At 38.2% G+C, this 25,645-nt stretch overlaps 1 protein-coding gene across 2 annotated transcripts in view; it reads left to right on the top strand.

The window, feature by feature from the left end:
* Window positions 1-25,645, top strand: part of SEL1L2 (SEL1L2 adaptor subunit of ERAD E3 ligase) — a 185,121-nt gene that overhangs the window by 64,435 nt on the left and 95,041 nt on the right. For both annotated transcript variants that reach the window (XM_036751561.1, XM_036751560.1), the window contains exon 4: window positions 16,612-16,714. In XM_036751561.1, coding sequence (XP_036607456.1) covers window positions 16,612-16,714 — 103 coding nt within the window. The remainder of the gene's footprint in view (window positions 1-16,611; window positions 16,715-25,645) is intronic.

The raw sequence follows: 25,645 nt of genomic DNA, 5'->3' as shown, positions 1-25,645 counted from the left end.
GCTCAAATGGATTTAATTACCGTCTCTATGCTGATGACTCGCAAACCTGCCTATCCTTCCTCAAATTCCCTGCAGACCTACAATCTCACATCTCTAACTGCCTTTCAGATATTTCAAATTTGATATACAGTCGATATCTTAAGCTAAACATGTTCAAAAGAGAGCTCATTATCTTTCCCCCTAAATCTTCCTCACCTCCTACCTTCCCCATTACTGTAGAGGGCAATACTGTCCTCCCAGCCCCTCAGGCTTACATTTTTACAAATATTCCAATTAAAATGACCAAATCAAAGGAAGCATTAGTACTTGAAAAGGTATGCTTCAAGTGTCTGAATGATCGCCTTATGTCAAATATATCATTCTCCAATGATGCCAGATAAATGAGGAAATTTATCAATGAACTTAATAAAAATAATACATAATAAAGTTGAACAAAAATCAGTTTATGACACTGCATTTCAAAATTAATTTCTTGGTTTACTTGTATTCTGTTTATTGTACAGCTCGGCATTAAACATATGTTTGATTCTGGTTCCATTTTATAATTTATAATTCTTGAACATTAAATGAACACCCAATTTACATACTAGATGTTATCTCTTTTGTTGTTCAGGATTTCCCTGTGTTTCATTTTTTTTATTAATGTGCTGGAAGAAGAAAAATTGAATTTTATGATTATTATAATAGTATGTTGAAAGAAGTATTTTCTTTGGAATGATCTATACCATTTTCTTTACTCAGGAAATGTATTTATGCTTGCTAATCATGATTTGCAGGCAGACAACTTGCATAAACATCATTACTGTAAATATGCATTCTCTTATTTTGAAGTAGTTGATTCTATTATACTGTAATCAGACTAACTTGTGTGCTGAATCATTCTCAGAAGAATTGCTGTTTTATGTAATAGATCATTATTCTCCCTCCTATCTCACAGTACTTCATCTTAGCACATGTTAATGGTACAAGTGTACTTCTAATGCATTATTCAGAAAATCAGTGGCAGAATCTGATGCACATTAAATTCATTTGAAAAATCAAGGTGAGAAATAAAGTCTGTTCATGAGAGTTTCATTGCTGGGGATGGAATTTCTCATTTTTGTCTCTAGGGCTATAAATCTTTTAAGTCAGATAAAGAGATGTGAATATGCTTGCTCAATCCTCAATTCTATTAGCTATCATTATTGTGTCATGATGTTGCCAGCCAAGACATAAACATAATTTAACATATAAAATAAAGAATTGATTTATTATTATTTATTTTCTTAGATTATTTGGATGTGGCTCATTCATTTATATAAATATTTGACGATTTAGATTTTTATAAATGGAAAGAGATTTCCTTTGTCAGTCTTTTTTGGCCTATGCTACCTGGTAAGAAGCCTATTTAACATAACAATATTGTCACTGAGATGGGTGAATAGTACATATACATTTATATATACATATATGCATATGTACACTGCATATGTATTATATTGCTATATTTATAATTTATATAAATATGTGCTTATAATTTATTTATACTCATGCACATACATAAATATGTTATAAAGAGATAGATATATGTTATATATGAAGTGTCTACCTTTATGGCATACATATTTTCCATATATACAGATGTGTATACACACATGTATGTATGTCTTTATGTGTATATACTTGTATATGTGCACTTATATATGCATATTGTTGTTGTATTTCAGTTGTATCCAACTCTTTGTAACTCCGGGGACCATACTGTCGTTGGGGTTTTCTTGGCAAAGATATCAGAGTGTTTTGTCATTTCCTTCTCCAATGGATTAAAGCAAAGGGAAGTTAAGTGATTCGCCCAGAGTCACACAGTTATTAAGAGTCTGAGGCCATATTTGAACTCAGGTCTTCCTGACTCCAGGCCAGCACTCTATCCACAAAGCCACCTAGCCGCTTACACACACACACACACACACACACACACACACACACACACACGCATGCACGCACACACATTTTATTTATATTTATATGTTTTGGTCTAGACCTGTGATTTCATTGGCAAAGGGAGATACTCGGTAAGGAAATTCCCTCTACCAATGCAGAACAGCAATTATTATGCAACATATAGCCTTGAACACTTTCCAGGGGCAGTGAGAGGTTAAATGATTTGCCTAGGGTTGTACCAAGTACAGGTCAAAGGTGGGACCTAAAATCCTTCCTGACTCCAAATTTGGCTATCTACTACCCCATCTCTTTTATGTGATAGCTACAAAAAGAATTGTGTATGCTACTCCATATTATTTCCAGGTTTTGAGATATTTTTGACAGGTATGACTCTATCTACTGTCATTTGGAATGATTCAGTAAAGTAGTTGGTTATTTCAGTGAATAAAGTTATCAAGTAAGACATTAATTTGATTAACTTCACCAGTTTTGTAACTGTTATTGTTGCAAAACTTCCTGGGATTGTTATATAAACTCTAATAACTCGGAATTGTGCATTTTTATTCATTTCCAACCCCACAAGCAACATAAAAAGAAAATTTCAACATCCTTTTAGTAAGAAATGGAGAAACAGAGATAGAGACAAAAATGAAGGCAGAAAGAGAAAGTTTTAAAGGAAAACTATATAGCAGATTGGTATGATCCTAGGGAAGTCATTTAAACTCTGTATGTCCTAGGTAACTCCCTGGAACTTATCAATTAATTTTGAATTTTCCACAGCGAAGAAATCATAAATCCAGAAACCATAGATCCTTATAACAGACAACATTGCTCCAATGACACATTACCCATCATTTTCTCCTTCAACTCACTGAAAAAAAAGAGAATCATTTGTTCCCAAAATCTGGTGTTATCCTATGAGACCATGCCTGGTTTAAACTATAGTTTTAAGGGATTGAAAGTACAAATTACACATTTCCCTTTAAAGAATAGGAAACATTATATAGTAGAAAGAATGCTGGACCTAGACTCAAGAGATTCTTGGATTTTAATCCCACCTCTGCCACCTACTAGTTTTACCACCAAAGAGAAGTTGACTTGGGATCTGTGCATTTCAGTTTACCCCTCTAGGAAAAGGGGACAACAATACCTATAGTACTACCACTAAAAGGTTGCTGTAAAGATCAAATGAGATCATGGGAGTTGGTTGGTTGTTGTTCTTCATTGTCGAAGAGCACAAAAATGGCATCACTATGTTGGAGTCAAGGTTCAGTGTGTCTGACTGTGATGATCAGAAGGATCAAGCTCGGAAAGCTCTACCACAGGTTGTTGGACTCAGTCCATATGAACATTTGGAATGAAGATGTTTCTAAATTTGCACATCTCACATTTCTTTTGAGCTACTATAATTCGGCTTTGCTTATAGAGCACAGCACCTTCTTTGATGTAGGCACACCATGGTGGGTGATTCTTTGCCATTGTCTCCCCTGTCATGCGATCAATTCCAAAGCCCTTCAGAGAGACCTTGAGAGTGTCCTTGTGTCACTTCTGACCTTCATGTGAGTGCTTCCTTATGTGAGTTCTCCATGAAATAGTCTTTTAGGCAAACTTATATTCGACATTCAAATAACATGTCCAGCCCATCAAAGTTGTGCTCTTTGCAATAGAGTTCTAATGCTTGGCAGTTCAACTCAAGAAAGTACCTCAGTGCCTGGTACCTTATCTTGCCAGGTGATCCGCAGAATCTTAAGACAATTCAAATGGAAGCAATTCAATTTCCTGGTTTGGCACTGGTAGACCGTCCAGGTTTTACATACAACATGTACAACAATGAGGTCAGCACAATGACTGTAGATCTTCAGTTTGGCATGCAGTCTAATACCTCTTCTCTCCCACAAACTTTCCTTTGGAGCCTCCCACACACTCAGCTATCTCTGACAATGTGTCATCTGTGTGTATATCCCTGGAAAGTATGCTGCCAAGATGAATGAACTTATCCACAGTACTCAAAATTTCTCTATTTGCTGTAACTGATGATTCCATGTATGGATGGCATGGCGCTAGCTAGTGGAGAACCTGGTTTTCATGGTCTAAATTGTTAGGTCACAGTTAGCACAAGCAGCAGAGAATCAATCCATACTCTGTTGCATCACAGTCTCAGAAGGTGCATTGAATGCACAATCATCTGTGAACAAAAAATGTATGCACCAAATCTCCCTCCACTTTAGTCTTGGCTTTTGTAGCCTTTTCGAGTTAAATAACTTACCATCAGCTGACCTTGATGCCATTTTCATCCTTGTTGAAGGTATGTGACAACATGGCTGAAAACATCATGCTAAAAAGCATGGGAGCAAGCACACAGCCTTGCTTCACTCCACTGGTAACTAGGAAAGCATAAGAGCATTGTCCATTATCCAGAACCCAGGCAAGCATGTTGTCATGAAATTGACATACAGTATGGAAGAATTTATCCAGGCAACCATATTTTGACATGATTTCCCATAAAACCATCATGACTGACAGTATCAAAGGCTCTGGTCAGATCAATGAACATTGTAAACAGACCTCTGTTCTACTCCTGTCATTTCTCCTGGAGTTGTCCAGCAGCAAACACCATATCTACCATTCCTCAGCCCTTTCTGAAGCCGCACTGGCTCTCAGGTAGATGACTATCTTCCAAGTGAAGGATCAGTCTGTTAAGAAGTACTCTGGCAAGAATCTTATCAGCTAAGAGAGAGACCACCCTGTGATTGTCACAGGACAATCTATTTCCTTTACCTTTATAGAGACGGACAATGGAGGCATCCTTGAACTCCTGGAGGATAACCTCTTCTTGCCATACAACCTAGAAAATTTCAGTCAGCTTTTGTATGAGCAGTGGACTCCCTGCTTTGTAAATCTCAGCTGGAATAGAATCAGTATGAGGCACTTGGCCATATGAAAGGAGTCCAATGACGTTCATAACCTCTTCTTCAGTTGGAAATTCAACTAGAGAAGTAAACAGTCAGTGGCTTCAGCCTTGATTGATGATGGTCTGTTGAGAACACTATGGAAGTATTCAGCCCATCTTTCTGGCGTCATGTACTTATCACTTATCAATGTGACTCCATCAACACTCAGTAGCTGAGATGCACCATAGGTCTGCATCTCACAAATACCCTTCAGGGCATCATAAAAAGCACTTTGGATTGTCACTATCAGCGTAAAATTGGATTTCACTTGCTTTCTTACTGAGTCAAGAATCCTACAATCTCTCTAAGTTTCACTTGCACTTTATATTCAAGGGAGTTAAATGTTACCTTCTTAGAGATGGATGATGTATCCTGCTGGTAAATCCTGTAGAGTTCTCATTTTTCATTTAGAAGCTTCTGAATTTCACCATTATTTTCTTTAAACCAGTTTCGATATTTATGAATATTCTGACTCAGATGAGTAAATGCAGTACTATATACCAAGTCTCTGAAATCTGCCCACTCCTTTTTTTTCCATTGTTGCCAACTGTGTGTTGGCTTAGCTGTCCCTCCTTAGAGAAGCTCTTTAATCTGTTGACATTAAGTCTTCTTGACTTGAGGCTACCACTTTTGTTGAATATGAATATTTAACTTGGAAAATATAAGTCTATGATCATCAGTCCAACACTCTGTACCACCACACATTGTCTTTGTTACTCTCACATCCTGTCTGTGTCTTCTCTTTACAACAACATAGTCTATTAAATGCCGGTGTTTGCTATGAGGGTGCACCCTCGAAGTTTTATTGTTTTTAGATAAATGAAAGACAGTGTTGGGATGAGGTCAGGAGAGGCACAATTCTTCAGTAGTAAGTGACCACTGCTGTTGCTGTTTCCAATTCCATTCCTCCCAAGCACTCCCTGCCAAGTCTGGTAGTCTGTGCCTACTCTAGCATTAAAGTCACCCAGAATCATAATCTTGTCCCCTTTTGGCACATTGATCATGAGGGTCTCCAGGTCTTCTTTGATCTCATTAAGATTTGTCATAGTGAGAGCATACTAGCTGATGGTGCTTCCCTGACAGTGGCAATCACAATGTCATGAGTTTGTCATTCACTGTTTTTGGTAGGCATACAAGCTTGCTAACTAGGTTAATTTTGATTGTGACACCTACACCAGTTTCATGGTACTCCCTTTCATTGTGGCTACTCCAAAAAAACACGTATCCAGCTCCAACTTTGGTAAGCTGGCCTTCATTTGCCAGTCTTATTTCATTCAAGTCTGCTATTTGGGTGAAATACCTGCTGACTTCTCTCACAACAAGAACTGTTTGTCTTTCTGGTCTATTGGATTTCATGTTGTCCATAAACATGCACAAATTCCAGGTACAGAGGGTGAATGGAATCATCTTAGGAAAAGTCTTTGCAGATTTTTTTTGTTTCAACCACAGGGTAGGAACCCTGTCTGCTACAGTAAGCAGGCCAGGGTTGAGTGAAGCAGACAATTTTTAGGCCACCTTTTCTAGCCCCTTCTTCCCCCCAGGAGGTGAGCAGCTATTCACACACCCAGCAGCAGCCAAATCCTACTGCTGCTTCAGTTCAGTGAGAAGACTCTATGGCCTGGGCCACCTGTGTGCGGGGTTGTGACTACAGCTCTCAATGTATCCATACCTGCTACTCCATCATTTACCTGTCACCACAGGACTTTGAGATTGGTAAAATGGTATGGGTGATGTCTTTTGATTCGTGCACAAACTGGATTTAAGTGAGACAGTTGTGCCAAGTTGGCAGCCTCACTACCTCTTCCAGAGTCATCAGAGTCCAGTAGAAAGACAAAGTCAAGACAACTGGTGATAGCCTGAGATGCAGTGGATGACCTTGGCATCCTTGATGTAAAATTAAGCTCTAAGCGCTTCACAGAGCTTTCTTCAGCTGCTTTCATGGCTGTTGGAACAAATTGTTCTTATCAGCTTATTCCAGCAGGGGCAGTTTTCACATGCTTGGTGTAGATGCCCTACTAACTCACTGAGGGTTTGAAACCCCTCAGTTACCCTCAACCTTTTTGGCCCGTCTGCCAAGATGGTTGGCTTGGGTATAGCCACTGCACATGCTACAGCTTCTTGGAGAGAGAGATAAGAGTTGGGTGAATCAGGTAGACACCAAAAGTAGATGAGCAGACCTAAAAAGGGCTCAGCAGTCCTCACATCAGAGGTACTAGTCTGCCCTGATCACACCCTATACCCCATGGGAGTAAAGTGCTTAGAAAACCTTATGGACTTTAAGTATAAAAACATCAATTATTATAACTAACAGTTATGATGAGAAATTGTGGTGTTCACTGGAGTTTGTCTGCATAGGAAATATGGGAAAAGTTACTTAACAGAGTTCAGCTCAAACTGGTCCATGCCAAACTGCAAAGAAGAGCCTCTATGTGACAGAAACAAACTAGAAATTGTTCTTTCTTACAAATTCAAAGAAGAGCAACTTATAAAACTCTGCATTTGGGGAATTTGCTTATTTTTACATGAATTCATTTGAACAAATTGGGCAATTTTATGTAGAGTGAATATTTCTATTGTGTTCTAAATAATTAGACCTGAAAAAGAACAATCAGGAAATCTGAGTTCTAAGACAAACGGCTTAAAAAATATTTAGGTAATGAAGGGAGTAGGACTTGGACTTTGGTGGCTGATACGTATGTCAAAAGGTACCATGTTAAGCCACTGTGACTGCCATTCATTTCCATTACTGATCCAGACTTTTTCTTTATGGTACAGGATCTAGGATTTAGAGCTAGAAGACACCCTAAAGATCTCAAATCTAACCTCACACACTAATTATCCACATGACCCTGGACAAGTCACTAACCTCATTCAGCCTCATTTTCCTCATCTGTAAAATGAGGACAATAACAGCACTTTCCAGGGCTTGGCTGGCAAGTAAATCTAAATAGTTTTTATTAAAACTCTGACATGGATGGGCGTTAACTCTTCCTTTAACTGCTGCTGTCATCTGCTGTTGGGCTTCTGCCACCTGCTGAAGCTTCCTTCAACTATTAGGGCTTCTTCTATTGAGCTGCTAGGTGGCACAGTAGATAGGATACTGGGCCTGGAATCAAGAAGACCTGAGTTCAAGTCCAGCCTCACACCCTTACTAGCTATGTGACCCTGGGCAAGTCACTTAACATCTACCTCAGTTTCCTCAACTATAAAATGGTGATGATGATAATAACAGTAACACCCACCTCCCAATCTTGTTGTGAGGATACAAATACTATCTGTAAAGGACTTAGCACAGTGCTGGGCACATAGTAGGAATCATGTGAGTGATTATTCATTTCCATTCTTCTAAAGGAATGTTATAATTCTTTTGGGAGGCTATCTCTAGGCTAATCAACTCATTCCAACTCTTTTATTAGTCATGCCCATAGCCACATGCAAGAGACTTAGAAAATAGCCCTTCAGGTCAAATCTTTCTTTTTCCACGTCCTTTCTCAAGCTCTATGGGAATTTTCCTAGGACCACTTGTTATTTAGGTTCTAGGAAGTAAATGGCTTCTAACTTCCATCATACCCCTGGCAGCTAGTGCCAGGGCCATGCAAACTACCCCAGAGCTTTAACAAGCTTCAAAGAGACCCTTTCTATCCAAACCAGAGCTGTAAATTTTACCCTGTATCCCTGAAGCTAAGCCCAGATCGCTGTCCTCCTTTTTATTTTCTCCTTTTATACACCATCTCTATTACAACAACAATCATGGCTTAAACAACAAATCTATCATAAAATATTCATCGAGGGCTTACTATATATAAGGTGCTTTGTTTGGAACTGCGAAGTATGCAAAAAAAATTATAACCCAAGTCTCCCTTTCCCCAGTTTTATTATCCTGGGGACAACGGGAAATGTAACACATCTGTATAGTCGGTAATCAGCAGCTTCTTTCTCTGTCATTTGCTATTGGTTTAACCAAAGCTTCTGAGTCCAAACTCCCTGGAATAGATAAAGCATATGGTTTTACCACTCAAGGAAAACAGATAACAGCTAACTGCTCATTCCTAGACTCTGCTATTTAACACTATCTTGTTGTACCATTTCTCTTTCAATAAAATTATCCTAGCTGCAAACTATAACCAACCAGACTAATATTTAGTGAATCCTACAAATTAGGTACTCTGGCCACAAAAGCTAGAAATGTAATCCAAGTGACAAATCATAGAATAATAGGATCTCATAGCTGGGAAGGACTTGCAGGACCATCGAGTCTAACCTATACCTACACTGGAGTCCCACCCTCTAACACCAACAAATAATCACCCTCTGCTCCAATGAGGGGGAACCCACTACTTCTGGAGGGAGCTACACCATTTCTGGACAGTCTAATTCAGAAGCTTTCCTTACATGGAGCCTACACTGCTGACCTGTTGCTTCTACTTTTTCCCTCTATGAACTAAATTAAATGTCCCATTCGTCTTCCACACAAAAGCCTTTCAGATACTTGAAAAGAGCTATTGTGTTTGTCCCTTCAGTCTCAAGATTTCTCCCAGCTAAATATCCCTAGTTCTCTCACCATCATAGTTATTTTCCTAGATGCCCTACCTTTTGTCTCTGCCCCTGTAGTACTCAGAAATAAAAATAACATTCCACTTATTATCTGACTATGGGTGGAGTACAGTGGGTGTATCATCTCCCTCTTTCTGGACAATAGGCCTATTTTAAAGCAGCCTAAGATCATTATATCCCACCTGACATAGACTGGCTATGAGACTCTAGACAAATCACTTATTCTCCCAGTGCTTCAGACAACTCTCAACACTTTTAAGTTGCTGAATAGTTGCAGAACTGCAACTATTTTCCTTACCAAGGCAACCCCTACACCACTGAACCTCCATGTGCAGACCAAAAAAAAAAAAAAAAAAGGAATCGCAACTTGTTTGGCTGCTATGTCACATGGCTGACATGTTGAGCTTGCAGTAACTTAAATCCCCACATCTTTTGTCTTTCTATTTTTTTTTCTTCCTGCCTCCCTACCTCCCTCCTCCCTTCCTTTCTGTCTTTCTTCCTTCCATTTCTTTTCTTTTCTTCTCTTCTCTTCCTTCCTTCCCAGACTAGGTCTCCCCATTGAGCACAGCTGGAAGTGCAGGGGCTTCTCACAGGTTGATCCCTGATTCCCTACTAATCTACTCAGGAGTTTTGATCAGAGTTGGGCTGGTTCAACCCTCCTGAGGCAATTTGTTGATCCCATTCTCCCTACTGGGGCTCATTGATGCTGAATTTAATGCAGACACCCCACTGCAGCTCAGAACTCCCATACGCAAGAGATCTGCCAGCCTCCTTGGTAGCTTGGATTATAGGCATGCCTCAGATCTTTGTCACGTGAACAGCTGTCTAGTCATACCTCTTGTATGCTGTACTTTAGCAGCTGTTTTTTTTTTTAATTTATGTAAGTCTTTATATTTATCTCTATTTCACCTGATTAAATTTAACCCACCATCCTAACCTCTTTTAGGATCTTTCAGGATCATACCTCTGCTGTCCCACATGTTAGATATTTCCCTCTTCCCACCTCTGAGTCATTTATTTGCCAGTTTGATCCAAGTCTATGATAAAAATGTTAAATAAGGTTGAGAACTGTGTTCTATAGTGCTCTGCTGGAAATCTCCTTGCGTTAATCACTATTATTTGGGTCAGATTATTCAACCAGTCCTGAATCTACTTACAATCTATTGTCTGGTCCACACCTCTTTCTTTGTGCTCAAGGATTTTATGAGGTGTTATCAAATGCTTTGATGAAATCCAGGTATACTAAATTTAGGGCATTCCCTAGATCTAGAAAAATTGTCCACTAAGAAAATGACCTGTTCTGCTATGCTTTTTCACAGTGATCCCCATTTGCCTTTCTAAATACTTTAAAATGATCTATTTAATATATACTCTAGAATTTTATAAAAAATCCAAGCCAAGGTCACTGGTTTGTATCTTGAAGACTCTTCCCTTTGTTGAAAACTGTCTACCAATAATTCTTCTTGGCAAAAGAAAGCCCAAAAGTGGCATGCACTGCCTTTGGAAGTAGTAGTACCAAAGGACTAGCAAAGTCTAGAATATCTCTTACTAAATAAGTTGTAGAGAGGATTCTGGTTCAGGTCTGAGAGAGAACTAGATGACCTACTTTGGGCAAATAGGTGACAAAGTGGATAAAATGTTGGTCTGAAGTCAGGAAGACTCATCCTGAGTTCAAATTTTGCCTCAGACACTAGCTATGTGAAACTGGGTGAGTTACTTAACTCTGTTGGCCTCAGTTTCCTCATTTGTAAAATGAGCTGGAGAAGGAAATGGCAAACCACTCCAGTATCTTTGCCAAGAAAACCCTTAATGAGATCACATAGTTGTATATGCTGAAATGACTGAACAACAAAAAGATGGCCTCAGCCTAAAAATCACTAAGATCCAATGATTCAATGAAGTACTAACCCCTTGGCCCCATACTTAAAGTCTTCTATAATACTGGTCCCAGTGTACCTTCACAGCCTTATCTCATATGACTCCTCATTCACAGCAAGATTCTAGATAAACTGAACTGGGACAGCTAGGTGGCACAATGAATAGAGCACCAGTCCTGGAGTCAGGAGGACCTGAGTTCAAATCTGCCTCAGACACTTGACACTTAGCAGCTGTGTGACCTTGGGTAAGTCACGTAAGCCTAATTGCCTTGCCTTCCTCCCTCCAAAAAAAAAAAGAAAAAGAAAAAAAAGATAAACTGAACTTCTCACTGATACTTTAATTTCAATGCAAACTTATCCATCTGTCTCTTCATAGGTAAGCATATTTACAATTTTTAAAGCACATTCTAGTATTTGTACATAAAGAAAAGTATTCATTATGAATATAATCATACACCAACTCTTATGATGACCAACCAGATTTTTAAAACCGCATCTTAGCCAATTTAGATAAAACAATGAGTCAATTATTTGACTTAAGTGACTTGATGTTTAGATTGAATTGACTGAGAAGGTTGAATGAGGGGGATGATTTAAATGACTAAAATAAACCATCTTTCATGTCTAGGCACAGCCTTCATGTATACCTCCACTCGTGTAAAAAAAAGCTATGAATGATTTCACTAATTAGTAGAATGATTTGCTCTCGTTCAGTTGTTTTTCACTCATGTCCTACTCTTTGTGACCCCATTTGGGGTTTTCTTGGCAAAGATACTGAAGTTACTTGCCATTTCTTCTCCAGCTCTTTCACAGACGAGGAATTTGAGGCAAACAGGATTAAGTGACTTGGCCAGGGTCACACAGCTAGTAAGTGCCTAAGGGCAGATCAGAATCAGGAAGATAAGTCTTCCTGACTTCAGTCCTGGCACTCTATCTACTGCCCCACCTAGCTGACCTAGTGGAATGTTTACTTGATTATAATCAACAATACAGATATGGCTACTTTTTCCTATATACTCATATAGACAATAGGGTCTGCCTTTGCATAAACGTGAATTTTTCTGTTAGTATATGAGACAGTGTGTTACAGTGTGGTTCAGAGGGCTGATACTGGAAGTGGGAAGACCTGGGTTTCAATCCTGCCTTGGACACATACATATCAACTGTATGATTATGGACAAGTCACTTATCTTCACCGAGACTTAGTTTCCTCATCTATAAAATGAAAGGGTTGAACTTGATGGTATCCAAGGTCTCTTTCAATTCTTAAATTGTGATCCTATGAGCTTCTGAAGAGAAGCAATTGGACTAGATGACCTCTGTGGTCTTTTCCAACTCTAAACCTAAAATCCTAAATTATACAACAAAGCACTGCTCACACATGGGAGAATAAAAGGATTGTAAGAGACATTTTAAAAATTGTTTCCTAATTTGAAATTCAAAATGTTTTGTTAAAAGAAAAAGATGTTTTTTAAAATTGTTTAACCTTCCTAACATACAACCACAAGCATAGAATATCACCCCCTTTCATGAACATTTTAGGAAGAGACAGGAGAGACCATGACAAAGAAGAAGACAGAGGGAAAGGTAGACAGGCAAGGCCTTTTAGAGGGTGTCTGCAATTTGGGTGAGGTCATTTTGAATTCACAGTCTATTCATTCATCTTTGTGGATTCAAAAATTTTATCACTTTCCTAAAAATTGATGAGGCTCTAGGAAACATAGTCACACTAAACAAACTCACCAAAGAGATGGATTTAAAAACCAGGATGCCAGCTGATTAATTTACAAGGGGACTATATCTGTAAGAATAAACAGTCATTTAAAAAAGGCCTTCCCTCCTATTAGGTCAGCACAGTAAAGAAGAGACCAAATTATGGACTAGAAATTTTCTTAATAAACATACCATTAGAACAAAGAGAATTGGAATAGATAGCCTTAAAGGATATTTCTATCAGGTTATGACCTTGATGAATTGTCATTTTCTAGGATAGCGTTATTTGGCCTAGAAAACCAGTGCCACTTCTTAGGATCAGAGTTTCTTTTGTTTGGACAATGCTTGATAAATGCTGATCGATTCTTAGTCTTGGACTCAACTTTTTCTAGATTCTACGCGTTCCATTCTCTCTCTTTTTTTATAATAACATGCCTTTGGAGGGGCAGCAATTAGTTAGACCCCAGCTTATCTTGCTAGTTACATCTTGAGAGTCTTGGATGAGATTTGAAGACATTCTAATCTTCTTGCTGAAGCATCCTTAGTGAGATTTGGAAAATACCCCAGTTTCATCAGCAACACATGCCTAAGAATGACCTTTTTTTAATATGTGTGTTATTCCTACACTTTGGGGCTATACACTGTTTGGGCTTTTATATACTCCTACATAGGAACAAACATTGAGGATTTAACATATAAGTTAACTTGTAAAGTACTTTGCAAACCTTAAAGCACTAAGGAAATGCTAGTTCTTATTATTGTTATTTGACATCTTTCTGTTTTTCTCTAGGGAAAAGCTATTTAGGGAAAAGCTAGGTAAATTCATCCCTTGAGACAAAGGCAATAGCTTCTTTCTGAAGAATCTGAATTGACACCCTCTGATTATGGCCACAGAAGAAAATAACATTGCCCTGCCTCTCCAGCACACTAATCTTTATTATTTTGTAATCCATCAAACTGAGCCAATATTAATATTTATGTAATACTTTAAGGAGGCAGAGTGCTTTACATATATTATCTCATTCCATCCTCACAATGACCCTATGAAATGGGAGATAGATGCTATTACCACATTCATTTTATAGATGAGGAAACAGGCTGGGGGGAACCAGTTTGGACTTCTCCTGCCTTGATAGACTCCAACCAGAGAAATCCTTTTTTAAATGGGTAATTCTATGGAGCTCCACAATAGACAGTACTTATTGCAGCTGCCAGGTTCTCAACATCCCTTTGCTACATAAAAGAATAGCTTGTAGCATTGGGAGGGAATTAGGGCCTCTTGTACAGGTGGATTTATTTTTTGGCTATCCTATTGACTGACACATTTTCATACAGCAGCTTACATGTTGTATTGGCACTGTCCCAATTTTTTTTTGCAGTATTTCCAAAATGTCTTAAAATACCACCATCTATATAAGCACAGAGGGCTTCCCTCCTCACCCACTTTCTTCCTCTCCCCCCACAACCTTTTTTTTTCAAGTACTGTATTAGAATACATTCTATCCTCTATAATTCCAGAGAAATTTCACTTTTAAAGGTCTGCGTGGGGTGAAAGACCCTCACCAATTATGAAAAGAAATTAATTTTAATAAAGAGCCATCTCAAGGTAGGAACAGAAATAAAATTTTATTCAGTTCTTGCGAGAAAAGGGCATCCTCTACCAGAACGGTACTAGCAAGAGAAGGCAGGGCACAAAGAACAAAGCACCAATAAATATACCCTAACAAAGGAAAATCCTGTCCCTCTGTCCCCTCTCACTATTGGCTGGGAGTGGGGCTTACAATCTGAGCTAGAAAAGTTAAACAAGGAACTGGGAAATCAGGCACAGACAATCCAACCCCTACTTCCCCTGGTTAATGATATTGCTGAGGTGGCATCTGTAAATCTAAAGAAAGAGAATAAGGTAAGGGGAGGGGGAGACCCTCTCCTTCCTCTTACAGTAAAAGAAAAAGCAGGTCACAGTGACCCTATCCTTATTTGGCAAATCTTTAGACCAGAACCAGAAGAAAGAACAGGCACTTCAGGGAAGAAAAACATTCCTAAGAGCTAAGTAATCAGATTCTCATAGACTTAAACTTATCCCATTCCCTTTTTCTCTTGATATTGATTCTCAAAGATTTTAGATATAGATATGTGCGCGCGCGTGTGTGTGTGTGTGTGTGTGTGTGTGTATACTTCCCTGTGAAGTCTTCACACTTTATTCTCTCACTATCTCACTCAGGCCTGTGCCACTTCCAACATAAGGCCTTTCCTGATCTCCCTCTCAAAAATATATTTCTGGTGCACACTCTCCCTTTGATCAATCAACAAACATTTATTAAAAGCCCACTACATGCCAGAAACTAAGTAAGGCACTGAAAATACAAAGTCAAAAAAAATGAAGCAATCCTTGTTCTCAAGGAATTTGTAGGCTATCTTCAGGATCAACGTGTACATATATAAGCATATACAGACTAAAATGTAGAGCAAATATACACAGAATGCCATAATTGCATATAACCAGAATTCACAACAGGTATTTTCTACAAACCTATGATATGTTAAACCACACATACACACATGCACACACACACACACACACACACACACACACACACACACACATGCACACACACAAAGACAAAAACACACTTCAAGATAAAAGATATCAGTTTTATGTTGGGAACTCCACCAATAAAATAGATTTGTTTTTTCAAAACAAATGCAGAGCCTGGAAAGAATTGCAAATGAAAGAATGCTACAAAAGGAAAATTACAGATGTTAATGATTTCTGGCATAAATTCAATTCCAGTTCATTCATTGGGTATTTAAATAGAAGGAATTGCTATTGCAAAGCCAATTTGATAGTGTTTTCCCATTAAAAAATGTGCCTTTAATCCAAAGATTCAATAACATATAATTGAAAGCAGAAATTAGGTACTAAAAGTGCCCTCTCTTACAAAATTGATTGGGTAGCCAGAGTTGTCCAAAAATAGCTGCAAATCATCTTTTAGTGAAAAAAAACTTTGCACTTAAACAAACTGACAAAGTTTCTAAACCCACAAAGACGGATACCATACTTTCCTGATGAGTTGTTAGAAGGAAAAAGGATGAGGTTGTAAAGGAAGTAACATTTTTATGTATCTTTTCTTAGCAAATGATCAGGGCCATTAATAGTTCTTTGTGGTCTCGTTAATGGAATATGGAATCATCGTGCCCCTCTTATTTGAAATTGCTTCCTTTTTTTGATTTCCCAAGTTTTGAATCACAGGTTTTGCTAAATACATTAAAATCCTCTTTCAGAGGCAATGCTGTATAGTAGGAAGAACAGAGGACTGGTATCAAATGATATGAGTTCTACCCTCCTCTCCTATTCTAGCTCTGGAACTTTAGACGAGTCATGTAACTCCTCTGAGCACCATTTTCCTTCTTATAAAATAGGAATAATAACCTTTCCCAATGATGACATGGTGAGGACCAAATGCAAAAACTATTTTGAAAACTGTAGCATGCTAATAAAAAGTATGTACTATGATTTGTAATATATATTATTAAAGACCTAAACTAAAAGCATAAGGCTGTTTTATTTATTTTGTGTTCTATTTGTACTTATATAGTAAAAAGACAAATAAAGAAAAATCTAACTGTGGAAGGAGATCGCCTTTTCGAATTGGGCACCAGGATGTTACACCAGTCCAAAACTCAGAAACAAAAAGAAGAGTGAGTTTCTATTCTATTACCTTTTAATACTTTGAAAGAGTCCTGGTTTCCTCAGGGTGGGCCCTCCTTCCTACTGGTACAAGTCACAACCCTTCACATATTTCTGAGAGCTATTCTTGTTCATGTTTTCCCATAAATACTACATAGAGCATTTAAAAAAAAACCCAATCTTTGCCAAAGAAAATTATCATGTCAAGAAATTCAAAGGGGAAAACATAAAGATCCATTTCATGGTCTTATTAGTAGCTTGATGGCATTTGCTTAAAATCCTAAATTTTAAAATGATCAAATTTAGCGTTTAACAAATTATACAGATAAGCCAAATCAAACAAAATGTATTTATTAAATGAACAAGGATTGGCATTTGAGAGTAAGTTCCCGAAGGACCGTGTAAAATGGGTAATTATAGCAATTATCTAGCTATTTCAAATAAAAATGTCCAATTTGTCCCTAATTATCTGTATATGTCCTACGAAAATGTGTTCTGGATTACAAATGCAGTAAGCTCATCCTCATCTGAATGTCTTATTTTGCTAGCACAGTATGTCATTAACTGTTGCTGTCTTGGCAGTTGATTTATTGAACTGAAATATAGGACTTTACATTTATTTCTCTGAAAGTAGAGCAGACCTCTATACCTCCTTACAGACCGACATAGACTCATTAATCACTCATCTTTTGGTACAACTGTTCAGCCAGTTTTGAATCCATTTAGCCTATATCTCTCCTCATTTTGCTGGGGGGAGGGATGGGAAAGGGGGGAAATCAAGTTAGTCCAGCAAGACTCTCAACCACTTATCAGTTATATGGCCTTGTGAATGCTTTCTCCTCTCAGATTGCTTTCCATCAACTCAGTATATATCTTGCAAGTAACTAGTTATTTTTGTGTGGTGTCCCCCATTAGAATCTAAAATCCTTGAAGGCAGAAACTTTTTTTGCCCTTTTTTGTATACCTGTTGCTTAGCACTGCGCTTTGCTTAATAAATGCTTCTGATGACCTGCCTGACAAGTCAGTTCAATGCTCTGAGCTTCAATTTTCTCATCTTTAAATTGAGATGAGAGATTCAAGCAGATGATATCTAAGGGACCTTTTCACAGTTCTATGCCTTGTTCTTCATTAACCCATGCTGGTTCAGAGTGGTCACTGTCACTGTCTCACTTTCTAGGACCTCTCAAACTGTTTTCATAATGCATTATTTAATTTGCCAGCAGTTAAAATCAAATTTACTGGCCAAAAGTCTAAAGAAGTTGCGTTTTCCATCATCAGGAAAACATTTGCCTATTCCAAGTCCTGTGGCCTCTTTTACAATGTTCACATTTTTTTTGAGAGATCAACAACGTCCCAGCAATCACATCTATGACTTCTTTTATTATGTTGGGATGGACTTAGCTTAGTCTGGTGGCTTGAACTTATTGAGAGTATACAAGTGCTCTCTTAACAATTGCACACCTCAGGTTTTGTTTTTGTTTGTTTTAATTATTAAGTTCCTTCTACATGCTAGGCTATAAAAAGATACAAAGACAAAAAAGAGAAACAGTATTCGTCTTCAAGTAGCTTATACCTATAGAGGACACAACGTGTAAACAAATAAGGAAATAGAAGATTATTTGAGGATGGAGATGGAATAGGAAAAGGCTTCACAGAGGTGGTATCTGAGCTGAGCGCTGAAGAATGCTAAGGATCATAAGAGTCAAAGGGCAGGAGAAAGCATGTTTCAAGCACAGGTTACAACCTGCACAAAGGCTGGAGGTGACAGAATGCCAAGTTTGAATGAGCAGGCCAGTTTGGCTAGAACAAAGTTTGTGAAAGCTAGTAAATCTGCAAAGGCTGTGGCTAGATTGTAAAGGGCCTTAAGCACTAGCAGAGATATTTGTATTTGAAAAGGGAAGCCTTTTTTAAAGATTTTTGACCCTTAAAATTATATATTCACATCTGTGTTAAAGAGATTATTTTGTCAACTGTGGGGGAGATGAATTGAAGAGAGAAGAGACTGGAAGCAGGGTACCAGTAATTATGAGACTAGTAATTAGTCTAGGCAAGAGGTGATGAGGCCTAAACTAAGATAGACAGTGAGCAGAAAGAGAGATGCAAGAGATGCTGTGGGTATAAATTTGGTGAAAATTGCAACTGATTGAATATGACAGCTGAAGAAGACAGAAGAGTCAAGAATGATTGGTGCTGCAAACTAGGTGGTTTTCCAGGGAATATGGCAATACCCTTAACAGAAATGGAGAGCTTTGGGGAAGGGATGGCTTTAGGGGAAAAGAGGTTTGAGTCTGAGATGCCTATAGAATTTTATTTCTTAAATGTATGGCTGGAAGGGATCTTAAAGAAATATCTGATCCAGCCCTGCCCCACCTCATTTTGCAAGTGAGGAAACTGAAGCCCAAACAGATGTGAAGTGGTTTGTTCAGGATTATACACGTGGCAAACTGAAGAGCCAGTATTTGAACCCAAATCATCTGACTTTGAAAGCAGTATTCTTTCCACTCCTCTACTCTGCCTCACTCATGTAGAAATGTCTGGCAGACAATTAGTGATTGGGGATTGGAGTACAAGGGAGAAAGATATTAGGGATGGATATATAATACTGATTTTGTAGTCTTCATCATAGAGATAATAATTGAACCAAAGGGAGCTGATAAGATTACTAAATGAAAGTGTGAAGAGAGAGAGGAGAAAGGGATCAAAAGGATACTAAGGGATCAAAATTTGGAGGATAAGCATGGTTAAGGTAGGAGACATGATTGATGAAGCAGAAGGACAGACAGGTAGAAGGAGAAACAGGAGAGAACTATGTTATTGAAGCCAAAGATGCGGGGAGAGCATCTTAGTTGGGGGAGGGATAAAAAACAATGTCAAAAGCTGCAAAAAGAGTCAAATAAGAAAAGAGATTGAAATTTTGTGCTTCAAAACCTTATTGACCACTTTTATTCTATATTTCCCATTGTAGTGATTATTCTCTGTGATAGAGAAAAGAAAAACAAATTAGGAAGTTATTTTTCTAGTTGTCCTCTCTCTGAAACTTTCCTATTATCTCCAACAACTAAGAAAGCCCTTTTGGTTACCTTGACATTCAAACATCTTCTCATTAGCCACTTTGCTGCTCAGGCCAGAAAGCCATGACCTTCAGGATTTAGTTCTTCCATCTCCATAATTCTTGTCCTGAGGTCTCTGAGGTCCTGCTTGGTGTGTCACCCACTGTATCAGGCCAGCTAGTCTAGCCCTTCTTCAATTTATTCTCTCACCATCTTCTTGCCCTTGGCCTTGATCCTGCTGTCCATTTCTGGAACCATGTTCTTGGAAAGGGTGTGTTGTCAATCTACTCCCCTATTGCTCCACTCACTATCCCAGGTATTCTGTGCCTAGAGAATTTCCTTGATTTACCTGTCTAGTAAAAATGTCAAAAAAGGAAATTAGGCTACTTCAGCATGATTCTCTACCACTTATATAGTCATACGGCCTTGGATATGCCTTTCCAACCACCAAACCAAAATACACCTCCTGGCAACTCTAAATATTGTCCTTTATACATGTTATCTCTTCTTGTTGTAAGCTCCTTGAGAGTAGACATTGTCTTTGCTTTGGTTTTTCTATGCCTAATACTCAGCATAGTGTTTGACATATATTTGACATATTGTTCAGTCATTTTGGTCATGTCTGACTCTTCATGACACTATTTAGAGTTTTCTTGGCAAAGACACTGGAGTAGTTTATCATTTCCTTCTCCAGCTTATTTTACAGATGAGGAAGCTGAGGCAAATAGGGTTAAGTGACTTGCCCAGGGTCACACAGTAAGTGTTCGAGGCTGGAATTGTGCTCAGGTCTTTCTAACTCCAGGCCTAGTACTCTATCTACTTCGTCCCCTAGTTGCCCTTGCCACATAGCAGGTGCTTGATAAACTTTTAAAAAATTTCTTCTTCATCCATTTATTTATTCATTACCAGTCTTCATTTGTTTTAGATTTTATCATTGCTTGCACTAATCCCACACCTTCTACAGGAAGGACTAGCCCATTTTGATGTTCATCCTCAATAAATGGCACTCAGAATCACTGAAGAGTGATTCTGATGCCTCTCTGACTACATATCTATCTTCTATAAATGTGTTTTTAGAAAATAAATTTTATTGATATTACTTGTATATCACCTACACTGTTTCCTTCCTCTTCCTCCCTCCCAGAGAACCACCCCTTATAACAAAAAGGGAAAAGAAAAAATTCGGCAAAACTAACCAGTATATGGGGCGGGGGGGGGGTGGCAGGCAGGAAATCCAATGTTGCAATATTCCATGTAATGGTTCCCCACTTCTGCAAAGAAACAGAGGGAAATGTCTTCCCACAGCTGTTCTTCGGGGGCAGAGCTTGTTCGTTATAGTTTTGTAACATTCAGTTCCAGTTTTGCTATTTTTGCTCTCTCTACTTACATTGTTGCAGTCACTGTGTACATTATTTTCCTGGATCTGCTTATCTTGCTTTTTATCAGTCCACATAAGTCTTTCTATGCTTCTCTGTATCCACCATATTCATCATTTCTTATAACACAGTAATTTCCCGTTATATCCATGTGCCACAATTTGTTTAGCTATTCCTCGATGGATGGGCATAATATTTTAAAGATGGTAATTTGGTCAATTAGTCCCCAGTACATTTACATTCACCTCTTAGAGCTCCCCCTTCACTTCCTTTCCTATGATAAATATTTCTAGTTCTGTCTTTGAAAAAATGTATTCTTGAGATCATTCCATCCCTCTCAAGTTGACTGTTTCTATAGAACCTAACGCCATGGTAGGCTACCTATCCTTTCTCTGAACTCTTTAAAATCCAGTCCTTCACAATTCAGGATGCATATTAGACTATGACGAGTACTCCCCTCCTTGACTATCATTATAGTCCACAAATCTACATAGTCATTTCCTCCCAAGGTCCCTGTCATTCGTACTTTGGCAACAACTCCCTCATTCCCAATCAGATCCAGGCATACAATAACAATTGTCTTCATCAGTTTCTCCAGAAATCTGCATTGCAGGCTCTGCCACTGCCTAACCTCTCTTAGCCTTAGTTTGCTCATCTTTACAATAGGGAACATGGCACTTGTCCCTACCCTTTAAAGGGCTGTTGTGAGGACAAATTGAGATATACGTTAAGTGCTTTATAAAGTATAAAGTGCCATAAAAATTTCCATTTTAATTATCATTTAGCACTCTTAACTGCTGTTACATATCAAAATAGGTGGCTAAGGACTAGCTACCTATTTCACAAACTTTCTAGTTTTCAGAACTTTAGCTGTACAAAGAACACTGATATCTATGACTCCTACAGCAGGCCAACTCTGTCCTGGTCTCAGACTCATCCTATGCTGCTGCATGTTCCAGAATAAGCAGGTACAGAGAAGTACATGTGGTTAACATCCATGATCCATGTCCCTACCACTTCCTTGATGCTTACTAACATTTCTGGGAGCCATCTCCAGTCATCCTAATCAGAATCTTGCCACTGGACCCACATGGCTCTGGAGGAAAAAGTAAGGTTGGTGACTTCGCACAGGCATCCTTCACTTAAATCCAATTCACTTACAAGTCATAGCATCACCTTCCTGACAGCATGATCCTCTTCAAGAATGAAGGACAAACAACAATCCATATATCTATGCTTCTCTCCTTAAAAAACCCTCAGTTGGTTCTACCATCACTACTAAATACCACCCTTTATCTCTCCCCTTTATGACTGAGCTCCTTGAAAAAAGTCATCCATACTTATTGCTTCTACTTCTTCCTCTGACGCCTTTCTGAACCTTCTTCAGTCTGGCTTCTGCCCTCATCATTCAACTGAAACTACCCTCTCCAAAGTTACCAATAATCTCTTCATTGTTTTTGTTACCACTGATTACCTTCTCCTCTTGGATTCTCTCTATCCAGGTTTTCATGAGATTGCTGTCTCCTGGTAATCTCTGGTAAGATTGCTCTCACTACAGAAAGCTGGTGATGGAGTATGTACAGCCCTGGTTCTGGAGTCAGGAAATGCAGAGTTCAAATCTAGTCTCAGACACTTACTATCTTTGTGACCCTGAGCAAGTTACTTACCCTCTGTTTGCTTCAGTTTCCTTAACTGTAAAATGGGAATGAGAATAATAGCACCTACCTTACAGAATTTTTGTGAGGATCAAATGAAATAATATTTGTAAATAGTGCTTAGCACAGTCCCTGGCATATCACTATATAAATGCTTATTCTTTTCCCTAATCCCTTCCTGGTTCTCTACCTATCTGTTCTTTCTCAAGTCTCTCTTTGTTATTTCTTCATGACATACGCATTAACCATGGGTGTTCCCAAAGACTCTGTTATGGGCCCTATCTCTATCTCATTTAGTGTTCCCTTCAGCTCCCATGGATTCATTTATCATTTCATGCAAATGATACCCATGTCTACATATCTATCCCTAGTCTCTCCTAAGCTAGAGTTACTCATCAACTGGCTCTTGGACATCTCAAAATGGATAATCCTATAGGCATCTAAAACTCAACATATTCAAAACAGAACTCATTCTTTCTATCCAAATCTTTCCCTTCAAACTTTTGCTTTTGAATATACTACTATTTCTCCCAGACTCCCAAGTTTTCAATCGCAGCTTCATCCTTGAGTCCTTACTCTCATCCATCCTACGTAGCCAATCTTTTGCAAAACTCATCATTTCTACTTATACCACATTTCTCATGGATATTCCCTTCTCTCCACTTACACAGCTACAACCCTTATTCAGACCCTCATTACTTCTTGCTTGGACCATTATGATAGTCTTCTAGACTCTCTCTCTCTCTCTCCATCTATCTATCTATCTATCTATCTATCTATCTATTTATCTCTCTCTATATATATGTATATTATATATGTATATATATACATACATATATACATATATATATATATATATGTAGTCTTGACTGAAGTCTCTACCCTCTCCAATCATTGTCCGTTTAGCTGCCAGGATGATTTTTCTAAAGTATAGTCTGACTATGTCACCCTTTGCTCAATGAACCCCAGAGGCTCCCTATTAACCTCCAGATTGAATATAATCTCTTTTGTTTGGTATTTAAAGCCCTTCATAACCTGGCCCCTTCCTACCTTTTAAAACTTCCTATACTTCCTTTTACTCTCCTCTACTCATTACAGAATCCAGTCACACTGGCCTACCCAATGTTTTCCATAAACATAACACTGTATTTCCCATCTCTGAGCCCTTCCATTGGCTGTTCCCCATGAATGGAATGGCCTGCCTCCTTGGCTTCCTTCGAAGCTCAATTCAAGTTCCACTTTCTATAGAAGGCCTTTCTTGGTTCCCCCAGGTTCAAGATCCTTCCTCTTTCATATTATTTGCCATTAACCCTCTCTCTCTCTCTCTCTCTCTCTCTCTCTCTACATATATATATATATATATATATATATATATATATATATATATGCATGTATATGTGTTTGTGTGTGTGTGTATAATGCACGAACCCCATTGTTTACATAGTGTTTCCCTTTTTGGGAATGTATATTCCTTTGAAGGAAGAGACTGGGGTTTTTCTCCCCTTTTCTTTGTATCACCTGTGCTTTGCCTAGTAATCGGCATATAATAAGTATTTGTTGACTAAATACCTGATTTTGAATTCAAGGCATGTGTATATTTGGATAGCTTTCCTGTGTTTCTTGTTGGGGTTTTTTCAAGATCAGATTGGGGCAAGGGCATGTGTGAGTTAGTGCTTTCTGGCCTTCATGTTTCCTCAAAGGAATATTAATTTTTCTTTTTGTTTAAAGCATGAAAGTAAATTCCAAAAATACTTTCTGTCTCTGATACACGTCTTCGTCTCTGCCAGGTTCTTAGTCTGTTATGATACATAGTAGTTTCAGATGACATCTCTGCCCTTAGAAATAATACAGTATGATTCTACTGAATTTGTATTTCTAACCCATGTACACTTTTTTCCCCAAAAGAAGTCTAATTAGCACCTAATTGCTAGAGAACTTGTATAAAACTTCAAAACTTGTACAATAAATTACAAATAGTTTAATTGAAAATTTTGATGTTTTTTTTCTTTAAAAAACAGTTGATTTTTCTTCTATGCTGTTTGTGTTGAAGGACATAAGGCATATACTTTGCCTTTATTTTCCATGAGAGGTTATAAATTTGGGCTTAACCAGTTAGACTATTACACCTAGCAAAAAAATAGCTTTTAAAAATTAATGTTAGAACATAAAGTCTATTGTTTTCATGGAAATTCCTTCATGGGTGTGACATGCCAATTTTAATTTCTACCATTCTCTATAAGTTTGGGGTAAATGATACTTCACATCAACGGTATTCAGATTTGGGTGAGTTCACTGTTTCCAGATGATTGCCTCAATTTCTTACTTCGCTTGAAACTCAATTTAAGAAGATGGTAAATTGTACATTGTGTATGTTATTGTACCTTTCATTATAGTCCTACTCTGGTGCCCCATTGTGGGGATGTGACCCTGGGGCTCTCAAAAGCTATTCCAATACAGCATCAACTCTGGAAGGTCCTACCAAATTGGTAGCATGCTTTAAAAATGTGAAGATGACAAAGCCAGGGTTCAAAACATCTTGCCAGGCTACAATATTGGACTAAATCAGATAAGATTAAATTTATTAGAAATAAATTTAAAGTATTACACTTGGGTTCAAAAAATCAACTTCACAAATGCAAAATAAGGGAGGTATAGTTAGCAGTTCTTCCAAAAAAGATCAATGGAGTACAAACACTGATGATATGATTAGTGTTCTATTTCCACCTGAGATAGCTAATGCAAACTTACTTCTAGATTAAGATAGTCGAAGAATAATTTCACTTCACCCTGGTCTGACTGCTACTGAAGTGTACTGCATTCAGCTCTGGACGGACAATGACAAGATGGAGAACAAGAATAGG

This window comes from Trichosurus vulpecula, chromosome 3 (genome assembly GCF_011100635.1).
Source record: "Trichosurus vulpecula isolate mTriVul1 chromosome 3, mTriVul1.pri, whole genome shotgun sequence".
NCBI classification, from domain to species: Eukaryota; Metazoa; Chordata; class Mammalia; order Diprotodontia; family Phalangeridae; genus Trichosurus; species Trichosurus vulpecula.
This window is presented reverse-complemented; position numbering and strand designations above follow the sequence as displayed.